Source organism: Staurois parvus, unplaced genomic scaffold, assembly GCF_062004578.1.
Source record: "Staurois parvus isolate SC_StPar_1 unplaced genomic scaffold, SC_StPar_1.0 ptg000362l, whole genome shotgun sequence".
Taxonomy (NCBI): domain Eukaryota; kingdom Metazoa; phylum Chordata; class Amphibia; order Anura; family Ranidae; genus Staurois; species Staurois parvus.
Genome location: NW_028318158.1, coordinates 11,010,731 through 11,022,094, shown reverse-complemented (window position 1 = coordinate 11,022,094; position 11,364 = coordinate 11,010,731). Strand labels below are relative to the sequence as shown.

Here is an 11,364-nt window from a genome sequence, read left to right as displayed (position 1 = left end):
ATTATTAAGCATTAATAAACAGTTACGTATTAAATTGAAATGTAATAAATTGACATTTAATAAATTTTTTTAACTATGCCTTTTTTCACTTTTTAGGATTTGGGTGAAGTTGAAGTTCCTCTTTAAATATAATCTGTACATGCTATGCATGAGCGATTTGCAGCATGAACATCATTGTGCTGAAGCTCAATCTACTTTTTGACTACCAGACTACTATCCTCTCCTGTTGGTGGGCTGGAGGATGGCTGAGACAAATGATAGCTAAAAGGTCCATTCAATTCATAGCATTGAGCATACAAATTCCATTATTTATTAGTCACAGATAAAACATAAACCAAATGTTGTAATATGATCTAATCTTCTTGTCTTGTGTGATAGCTGTCATCTAAATAACAGAAAATGTTCTCAAATACTGAAAGAAAATTTCAGAGCTGATTTCCATTAGCTGAATCCTCAGGTTTATTTCTGTAGTCCATTTCGTAGTCAGGCGATCCATTATACGCTCACTGACCATGGTTTGAATGTTCCCGCTTCTGGTACTGGACACTGAAGGATAAAACATAAGCGTTGTACTATCACATAAAATATATTTAATTCCAGTGCTCATCAATTATGACATCAAGATTGACAGCGGTGTTGTATTATGTCAGAATGCAGAATGTTTAGAGTTTAAATGATACACGTAAATAATAAACCTTTCTGGTGTCAGTGAAATTATTTTAAAAAAACGGCAAAAATTATTCATCCAAGTTTTGATCCATAATCACCGTGTATCTCCAAGAATGCCGTATACTTCCAAAGGGAAAAAAACTGAATAGTGTATTATCCTCAATATAACAGTGATTAAATAATATTTAAATATATTTTAATCCAAAAAACTTTTTCTGTGCAAACACAGAACCACACAAAAAAAACGTGAAAAACATGTGAAATAGTGAAGCACTCTGTGTACCCTTCTATATACACACTACTCTGTGAACACTCTGTGAATAATTTTTGGATTTTTTTTTTAAATAATTTCACTGACACTAGAAAGGTTTATTATTTACAATTTTGGACTTTCAAGGGTGAAAGTGGGACTCTTAAGTGTCAATATACAGGGTGTTTATTGTATCACAGTTTATTATAGATATCATTTTGGATACCGATTTTTGTATCACTAAATGTTACATGTGTCATACAACTCAATATAGAGATGAAAACCTGACAAAGCTTGAAAATTTGCAATTTCAATGTCCAAGATAATCCTCCTGGGAGCCCAAGGATATCCAATCTGCTAAACCAATTTATAGTGTACTTCTACCTTTGCTGTCAAATTTGAAAAATTGTACTATATTTCTTTAATTATTTTGTGTGTGTGTGTGCATATATATGAATGAAAGTGTCAAACAAATATATAGTGAGCGCAAAGAAAATTGTAAATAAGCAGCTAGCACAAAGTGACAAACCCTCCTATTTACTGAAGCATGAGCAAATATACAAAGGTGCAGCACTAATATTGATCTATGTAAACAAAACAAATATGTGAACTAATAACCAATATCATAAATAATAAATGAAGTCCAAAAGAAAAAAGTGCAATGTCCAGCAATAATGTGTGAATCAATGGTGATCAACGATGTGACATCTGTGAAGGGTACATCTGTGACAATCCTCCACCACTCAGCAGAAGCAAAAAATATACAGGCTCTGTACAGAAATCCCCCCAAGAGATGTAGCCTTTACACTTCAGAACTCTGCTTCACTCACAGCCTGACAGTCGCACTCCGATGACGTCACCCGCACATGGCGACCCAGAGCGACTGTCAGGCTGTGAGTGAAGCAGAGCTTTATCAGTCTTTATATCACTACCTCTGTTATGTGAGCTCCTTTTAGAATTTGCCACATTTGGATCGATTGCCGACTGATGCAAAGGAGGTCCATTTCAAGGAATGCGCATATAGAGGCCCAGTCGCAGTGGATGCCATTTGACTATATATCTTTTTCCTGCAGTGGAAAGGTTACATCTCTTGGAGGGATTTCTGTACAGAGCCTGTTTATTTCTTGCTTCTGGTGAGTGCATAGTGGTGGAGGATTGTCACAGATGTACCCTTCACAGATGTCACATCGTTGATCACCATTGATTCACACATTGTTGCTGGACATTGCGCTTTTTTCTTTTGGACTTATTATTTATGATATTGGTTATTAGTTCACATATTTGTTTTGTTCACATAGATCAATATTAGCGCTGCACGTTTCTATATTTGTTTTTATATATATATGGGCAGCACAGTGGCTAAATGGTTAGCACTTCCGCCTGGCAGTACCAGGGTCGTTGGTTTGAATCCCAACCACGGCACCACCTGCCTGGAGTTTGCATATTCTCCCTGTGCCTGCGTGGGTTTTCTCCCACACTCCAAAGACATGTTGGTAGGTGAATTGAATCCTGTCTAAATTGTCCACAGTATGTGTATGTATGAATGTGAGTTAGGGACATTAGATTGTACGCTCCTTGAGGGTTAGGGACTGATGTGAATGTACAATGTATGTATGTAAAGCACTGCGTAAACTGATATATAAGTACCTGAAATAAATAAATAATATAATTTTACCCTGCTCTTTACATATTGTACATTCACATCGGTCCTTAACCTCAAGCAGCTTACATACAAATACTCTGACCAATTTAGACAGAAGCCATTTAAGCCACCAGCATGTGTTTGTTAGAGGTTCCCATTCACACAAAACATATTTCTTACCATGTTAGGCCCCTTTCAGAGGGGGTGGCCCAGTCAGCGGATCCACATGCTCAGCGGGGGATCTCTCCACTGATCCAGCGGATGACTGTATCCTCTCCACTGCTGCAGAGCAGACAAGGACACAGCCTGCTGTTCTCTATGGGGTGGGCAGATGGAAATGGACCGTCTGTCTGCGGATTCCCATTCATCTGTTTTTACCATACAGGATCAGATCCGATACCAGCAAGTGTAGAGTTGCCACTTCATCCCTTTAAAACTGAATACATATTAATTACACAGATTCTGAGAATAATTGAATGCAGACAAGGCACTAGGTGAGTTTAATTACCACCATAATCAGCCACAGAACCTGTGTAATTAATATGTGTTCAGTTTTAAACGGATGAGGTGGCAGCAGATACAGACACCCGCTGCTCCATAGAGAGCTGTGGATGGTCCAATCGGGTCCACCTGAAAAACTGACAGGCGGACCTGATAGGAACATCAGTGTGAAAGGGGCCTAAGTTGCTTTTTGAAGCAGGTTTATACACAGCTTGTATTTACTTTGTTTAGAATAGCTTGCAATGTGCATTTAAAGCGGAGTTTCACTATATAGTGGAAGCTCCACTTGTTTGTCTCCTTCCCCCCTTCACTGCCATATTTGCCACCTTTTGGGGGGGAGCAGATACCTGTTTTTGACAGGTCCCCGCTCCCACTTCCGGCTCAGTTCACTATGGCGAAGTGAGTCGGATGTTCGGCCCCCTCCTCCATCCCGCAGTCTCCTGGGACCTTTCACAGGTCCAAGAAGACTGCCGGACCAATTAGGAGGCGCAGCACGACTCACACATGCACAGTGGGCACCTGGCTGTAAAGCCAAATGCAAGCTGTCACAGCCGGGTGCCCACAGTTGAGATGCTGGCACCGTGGCAGAGAGAAGAGGAGAAGGGACGGCACGGGTGAGAACATCGCTGGACTCCGGGACAGGTAAGTGTAAGTTTACTAAAAGTCAGCAGCTACAGTTTTTGTAGCTGCTGACTTTTAATAAACACTAAAATGGCTGGAACTCCGCTTCAAGGGGAAGACTGCGAGACATTTTTTAGGTGCATTATATACATTACAATGTACCCCCAAATCTTTAACCCTTTGTTGGGACAGTGTACACCTCTAGTTTACAACTGATTATGAGATGTACCAGAACAGTACAGCCACGGTTATCATGGTAAACATAGTTCCCCAGACCCTTCCTTAACATTATAATGAAAGAGTCTTGTCCCATCCCACCTCCATAGCATCATTATTAATTAATGAAGTGGCTGGACTCTAGAGTGACAAATCATGCTTCTCTGTCTGGCAATCCGATGGACGTGTCTGGGTTTGTGTCAGAAGAACGGTACTTGCCTGACTGCATTGTGCCAAGTGTAAAGTTTGGTGGAGTTTTTTAAAATTGTGACAACTAGCAGGGAGAAGAAGATCCCCCACTAGCTATCACAGTGGGGATTGGGGGGGGTCGGTCAGATCGTAACATGTTACACCCTGAATATGGGTGAACTTATCCTTTAAACTGAAACAAATGGAATTAATTGTTTAGCATTTTGTGTTGAATGATATAGTACAGCTATTTTTAAAACCCCATACATTGGCAATGATGAGTTAAATGGCCTACAGTAGAGCCATAAAGATAATGAGCTCAGGCAGTGAAGGAATCTACTACCAGGTTGACATATTCCCATTTACTGGACTGTATATAGCTGTAAATATTCCCGTACCAGTTTCGTGAATTGATCCACACAGGCATTTCGTATTCTCTCCGGAGTGGCTGGACTGTCCAGTCTAAATGGCCCAGTAATGCCAGATTCTGTTCTGGCTGATGTGATGGCATCCTTAATGGCGTAGAATGTGGAGGCTGACAAGAAAAGAGGAGGCTCCCCAACAGCCTGGAATGTGCACAAATAAATACAATTCCGTTAATAGGATGTCATTAAAGCAGACCTAAAGAATACATTTTCAGTGTTGTATCTTTTCCTTTTATGGAGAAAATTCTGCATCCCATGTGTCCTGGTCACATGAGCAATGCCTCATCATTGGTCACATGGGGGTTTATTTACTAAAGCTGGAGAGTCCAAAATCAGACTCCCTTCTGCATAGAAACCAATCAGCTTCTAACCTCAGCTTGTTCAATGAAGCTTTGGCAATGAAACCTGGAAGCTGATTGGTTTCTATGCAGAAGTGAGTCTGATTTTGGACTCTCCAGCTTTAGTAAATAAACCCCATGGTGTTTACATGGGGTATTAAGGTCTGCTGGGCAGATACCATCTGCCTGAATGTTCCCTGAAGATCAGAGACTATGGGATTGATTTACTAAAGGCAAACAGACTGTGCAGTTTGCAAAGTGCAGTTGCGCTCTGCAAGAGCAATTGCTCCAGAGCTTAGTAAATGAGCAGAAGCTCTGCTGACTTCCAACATTCCATGTGCAAGCAAAAAGGCTGTTTTTTTTCCTTGCATGTGATTGGGTATTCTTTGCAAAGTGAAGCTTTATCTTATTTACTAAGCTCTGGAGAAACAGCACTTGCAGAGTGCAACTGCACTTTTGAACGTGCACAGTCTATTTGCCTTTAGTAAATCAACCCCTATGATGGCAATACTGAGACAATGGTTCCATGACCTGGCACCAGTTTACTGTGAAAAACACCTCTAAATAAATCTAAATAAATAATCCTTGCTAACATGTTTACATATCTATTTCAATTTTATGACTGTTGCTTTGTACACTATGTTCCTGTATAGTTTCTTCCAAGGCAGCAGCATCATTTGAAATGGAAAACCTTCAATGACTTGTTAATGAGTAAAGCTAAAAAGTACACTGTTAAATTGGTTGACTATTTAGCCTTGCAATTCTGGTATCGTGGATGACATTCCACTCCATGTCCACATGAAGTCTATCTTTTTACCATATTTGCATTGGGCAGTGACTGATCTCATTCAATGTTCTTTAAAATATGTTAAGGAAAATGTCTATGCAGGATAAATAAAAGAAAGATTTGTTATTTTCAGAGTAAGTACCTTGCCTCACTGCATTACATTACCAGTTCCCACATCAGAGACATTAATTTAAAGGTTCATGATTCTCCAAAACATATCATACCTTGGATGAGTAGATAGCTTTGTTGTTTGGACAGTTACGCAGAAGGGATACATTGAATTCTGCAGGGATGTCACCAAAAGCTGGAATTTTGTACATCCCGGGGCCTCGTGTATATAGGTTGCCGTCCGGAGAATACTTCAGCTCTTCCAAGGTGAACAGGCCAAGGCCTTGTACAAAAGCTCCTTCAACCTGTGTGGGCATATATAAAACTTCCATTCTGGTGCCACCATAGTGAACAGGTAGGTTTGGTTGTAGGGATAGCAGTTCAGAGTTACTCACCTGTCCTACATCTATTGCAGGGTTAAGACTGGTGCCAACATCCATTACTATATCTGTGCGCAGGTTCTGTAAAAATATTGGAATATTAAAGTGGACCTGAACTCAAAAAGTGAAGATTTTTTTTTTTTATATATATATATATAAAAGGAACACCTAGAATTGGTAATTGTGCCTAAGCTGTGCCTGGAAACATCTACCTTTTGTCTTGAATTTCTCCTGAAAAATAGTATTGTACTTCCTGGTATATTAGTGTGCCTAGGCACTCCTGTTCTATAGCTTCATAGCTGTATATCTGCATAAGGAAGCGAACCCTGTCTCTACTAAGATGGTCACCTCCACACAGAGACCGTGTATCATTGAGGATCACCCACCACTTCTTCAGAACAGAAGAGGGGCCAGCATGTCATAGATTCAACACAACTGGAAGAATGTTGAAGAGGGAGGGCCACTAGGACACCGGGGTTAAGGGGGGAGCCTGAAACATGGAGTTAGGGTTTAACCTTATTAATGGGAGTTAATGTTTTAAAACCCTTTTTTGTATAGTTTGTAATTATATATGTACCATGTTTACTAGTTACATATGCAGTTTCTGCTTTGTTGTTAGAAATGCTGTGCATTGTTTACTCCAGGGGCTGACTGACCATTTAGAAACTCGGGCACTGCCCGAGGGCCCGGGGTCAGTAGGGGGCCCCATGAGATGCCCCTGGTACCTTTTTCATAGGCTTTTTTGAGTTTGGGCAAGGACACAGGGGCCCCATGATCCCCTATTGCCCGGGGGCCCCATGAGTTGTCAGTCCGCCCCTGGTTTACTCTATACTGTTCCTCTTTGCCTGGTCATCCCCGCACTGCTGGAAAACCTGAGTAGCTAACACCTTATCTCTACAGTTGTTGAGTGAGAGAAAGAGATAGAGGCACTGGAGTTAATTTACTAAAACTAGAGAGTGCAAAATCAGGTGCAGCTTTGCATAGAAACCAATCAGCCTCCAGATTTGTTTTTTGTTTTTTTCATCAAAACTTAATTGAACAGGCTGAAGTAAGGCTACATTCACACTAGCGTTGTGTGCAGGCGGCAGAGAGGCGTTTGGGAAGCTTTTTTACTGCTTCCCAAACGCCTCTACCAATTCTGCACATTACAGCACATGGTGCCATTCTAACGGGAGCGTTTGCGTCGCGTTGCGTCACGGCAAAATGGACGCCTCTGGTCGAGTCAGGAGGCGTTGAAGCCTCCTATTCTCATCTATGGTGCCACTCCGCAAACGCCCAGCTGGCGTTTGCAGTGCGGTTGCGACGCGGTTGCGGGGCGTTTGCGGAGCAGTAACACCACTCAAACTGCATTATAGGCGTTTGTGGGGCGTTATTAACGCTCGGCAAACGCCTAGCAACCACTGCTAAACCGTGCATGCGGCGTTTGCCGAGCGTTAAAAAACGCTCCGCAAACGCCGGACCAACGCTTGCCAAACGCTATAGGGGCGTTTGGCAAGTGTTGGTAAAACAGCCAAGTGTGAACGAGCCCTTAGAAGCTGATAGGCTACCATGCACAGCTGCACCAGATTTGCACTCTCCAGTTTCAGTATATCAACCCCACTATTTGCACTGAACCAAAAATCTTCAATGGTATTGCTAGTAGTAATATGTCACCCAACGGACACAAACTGCTGGAGCCTGGTTGCTATGTGTCAAGTAAATTCAAGGGAAACTTCCATAGGTAATAATCTGGGTGTGTATACCTTGTGGTCACCAGTTAAACAGTCAATCTCAACTTCAGAACATGCTACTCCATAGCTAAAGTAGTTGCTGGGGTTGCCCTCATTCTTTATGGGATCATACCCGATTCCTTCAGTCCTGACATGAACAAAAGGCAAATTATAATGGATTCAGTTATAATTGTTAAATGAACAAGTTTATGAATTGATATGATATGGGTATGTACATATAAAATATTAATCATATAAAATATTACTAAACATATAAAGTGTGTGTAAAAGCATCTTTTTTAGTTTTCCTAAATTGGGGAATGATTAGACCAAAAGTCCAATGAGAGTGCCAGAACAAGAAATCGAAAAATCTTTTATCAATGTCTGTTCACAACAAGACAAAATTAAACATCCAGCATATTTCGGGGGTACAAAGATCTACCCTTTCTTTAGGCTCAAATATTGTATATACTCAGGAGGAGTAGATAGATAGATAGATAGATATTTTTATATATATTGTTGAAAGCAGGTCAATCTTTTAATTGACTATTATTATTCTCTAAAAATTTAAAAATCTAAAGTGGACCTGGCAAAAATATATTTTACCTGTTAAGCTCATGCATGCTAAGTAATGTATAACTGTAAAACATACCAGTGTATATATTACCTCTCACAGACATCATAGTACTGCATCTGACAATGCATAACTATGGCTATCTCTCCAAAAGATCAAAAAACAGCAAACAAAAATTCCCAGCTCACTTACCAGCCAGCCTGCAACAAACCAAGTTACCCTGTCTAATAGTTCATGTTAAAACAAATGGTTTTAGTTTGCACACATTTGCAAATACATGCATACTCTGCAGAGACCACGTCACGGCACCCCAGTGTACAGCAGTCCTAACTCTACACATTTTAAGATCCTCCAAAGTTTGAGCACATATATAATAATGGACAGACTGAGGGTAAGTATTCCTGGAGGGAGCCCACCCCTCCTTGAGGCAGAACCTTTAAATAACCTGTTGTTCTTACAGCACACCGTTTTCTTACCTGCCAGATATCCAGCCTTCTTTGTTCAGTGAAGAGCCCTCTGTCCCCCTCATATCCTGTTCACAAGACCGGTGGCTGATATGTCCTCTATCCCTTCAGCCCCCGGTCTTGTACAATCCCCTCTTTAGTTTTTAGTGAAGGCAGGGGACACATAATTATAATTACACTGCTGCTCAGTGCAGTAGGTGGACCCAGGAGACTTGACTCTCGGTCTGATCCACCCACTGTGCCATGTCATCGGATGGTCTGGCCCCTGCACTCCTAGTCTGGCCCCTGACTATACAGGACTACTGTGCAAATGTAATCACCATCCTGGAGTGCTTCTTTAAAGGTCTAGGAACACATTGGATACCCAGCTATAGCACAATAGCAGTGAAGGTCTGCAATGCTTCCCCTCACCAATTAACCACCAGTGCAAACAAATGGCAACCACCCCAATCTGTAACTGGCCTATGCAGCAAGGAGCACATGGAAGGGTGACGCATGTCAAAAAACAACAAAAAAAGATTTCCAGCTCACTTACCAGCCAGCCTGCAACAATTCAAATTACCCTGTCTAACAGTTCACATTAAAATAAGGGGTTTAGTTTGCACATATTTGCAAAAATATGCGTAAGCTGCAGAGATCACTTCACAGCAGCCCATATCTGTAAGCAGGGGTGGGCTCCCTCAATGCATACCTGCCCTCAATATGTCCATTATTATTTGTAGCACCCTCTATTGTGCTACTAAGGTAGTGTAGAGTATATTAGGCAAAATCATTGTGTTTGACTCATGGTAGGTATTTGAGTCATGTGATTGAGGACGGGTTATTGCAGGTCAGCTGGATGACTCAACAGGTTGTGGCTACTGACTCCGGAGTACCATAGAACTTTCCAGAAGTCAGTAAGCAGGAAGGGGTGGAGACCTGAACTGCATGTTCATGGGGCTCCGGCCAATCCCAGGTTTGCAGGCCCTGGTGGAATGGTGGGCTGGGCCATAAATATGAGCGAGTCAGGCTGACAAAGGAGTCAGGTGGAAGATTGAGTGCTGAGGAGACTGCCGTGTCTATGAGGGGCTCCCTAGGTCTGGGGGGGGGGGGAGTTGTGGCCTCTAGGTTGGGCTCAGGCTGGCTCTGGAGGATACATTTTGCAGAGAGGTGTGGATGGGATAAAGGCCTGGAGCAGTAGGGAGCAAAGAGGACAGTGTGAGTACAGCAGCACACTTTGGGATCTGCAAGGGGAAAGACTGCCAAATATAGCAAGCTTTCCAAGCTTTCTAAGGACAGAATTGAGCTCAGTCCTTCCCTGGGAGATCTTCCAAGAAGCCAGGAGGACTAGTAGTGCTTGCAGGCTGTGGAACAGGGAGCAGCTCCGTAAAGGAGAGAAAAGACATCTCTGCATGTAGCTACGAGACGTAAAGTGATTTTTTGAGGGGCTGCTAGTTCCTCATCCATAAGGGGCAGCTGCTATTGATCCGCAACGACTGATGGCTTTCAGGAAGAGAACAGTGCAGGATCTGCTTTGTACATAGGAGGGAAGAGTCTCCCTTCCAGTGTTTCAACTCAAATTGGGCATCCCATAATCCCCATTTCCCTGTCCAAGTTGAACTCCCCTAATAAAACAACAAAACCAAGCTCATGGACTGTTCAATGTGTTTTGATGCAAATTTGTGTGAAAAATACCTGTTGCCTGGCTGTGTGGAGGGAAGCTTAGGGATACCCACAACACAGCGGCCCTCACAAGGGTAACGCTACATATATATGTGCTTCAACTTTGGAGGCTCTCAAAATGTATAAAGTTAGGACTGCATTTATACTGAGGTGCCGTGAAGTAGTCTCTGCAGCTTACGCATGTAGTTACAAATGTGTGCAAACTAAACCCCTTGTTTTAACAGGAACTGTTAGACAGGGTAATTATGTTTGTTGTAGGTTGGCTAGTAAGTGAGCTGGGAATCTTTTTTTGTTGTTTTTTGACATGCGTTACCCTTCCATATGCTCTTTGCTGCATAGGCCAGTTACAGATTGGGGTGGTTGCCATTTGTTTGCACTGGTGGTTAATTGGTGAGTGGAAGCACTGCAGACCTTCACTGCTATTGTGCTATAGCTGGGTATCCAATGTGTTCCTAGACCTTTAAATAAGCACTCCAGGATGGTGATTACATTTGCACAGTAGTCCTGTATAGTCAGGGGCCAGACTAGGAGTGCAGGGGACAGACCATCCGATGACATAGCACAGTGGGTGGATTAGACTGGGAGTCAAGTCTCCTGGGTCCACCCACTGAACTGAGCAGCAGCGTAATTAGTGTCCCCTGCCTTCACTAAAATCTAAAGAGGGGATTGTACAAGACCGGGGGCTGAAGGGATAGAGGGCATATCAGCCACCGGTCTTGTGAACAGGATATGAGGGGGACAGAGGGCTCTTCACTGAATAAAGAAGACTGGATATCTGGAAGGCAAGAAAACAGTGTGCTGCAAGAACAACAGATTATTTAAAGGTTCT

At 42.3% G+C, this 11,364-nt stretch overlaps 1 protein-coding gene across 1 annotated transcript in view; it reads right to left on the bottom strand.

Annotated features, from left to right (window-relative positions):
* Nucleotides 1–287: 287 nt before the first annotated feature.
* XDH (xanthine dehydrogenase) overlaps nucleotides 288–11,364 on the bottom strand; it is a 101,848-nt gene continuing 90,771 nt past the window's right edge. Inside the window, exons 32-36 of the mRNA XM_089685111.1 lie at nucleotides 7,869–7,983; nucleotides 6,142–6,207; nucleotides 5,863–6,051; nucleotides 4,487–4,654; nucleotides 288–546 (exon numbers count right to left, since the gene is read on the bottom strand). Of these exons, the coding sequence (XP_089541237.1) occupies nucleotides 496–546; nucleotides 4,487–4,654; nucleotides 5,863–6,051; nucleotides 6,142–6,207; nucleotides 7,869–7,983 (589 nt within the window). The 3' untranslated portion in view covers nucleotides 288–495. The remainder of the gene's footprint in view (nucleotides 547–4,486; nucleotides 4,655–5,862; nucleotides 6,052–6,141; nucleotides 6,208–7,868; nucleotides 7,984–11,364) is intronic.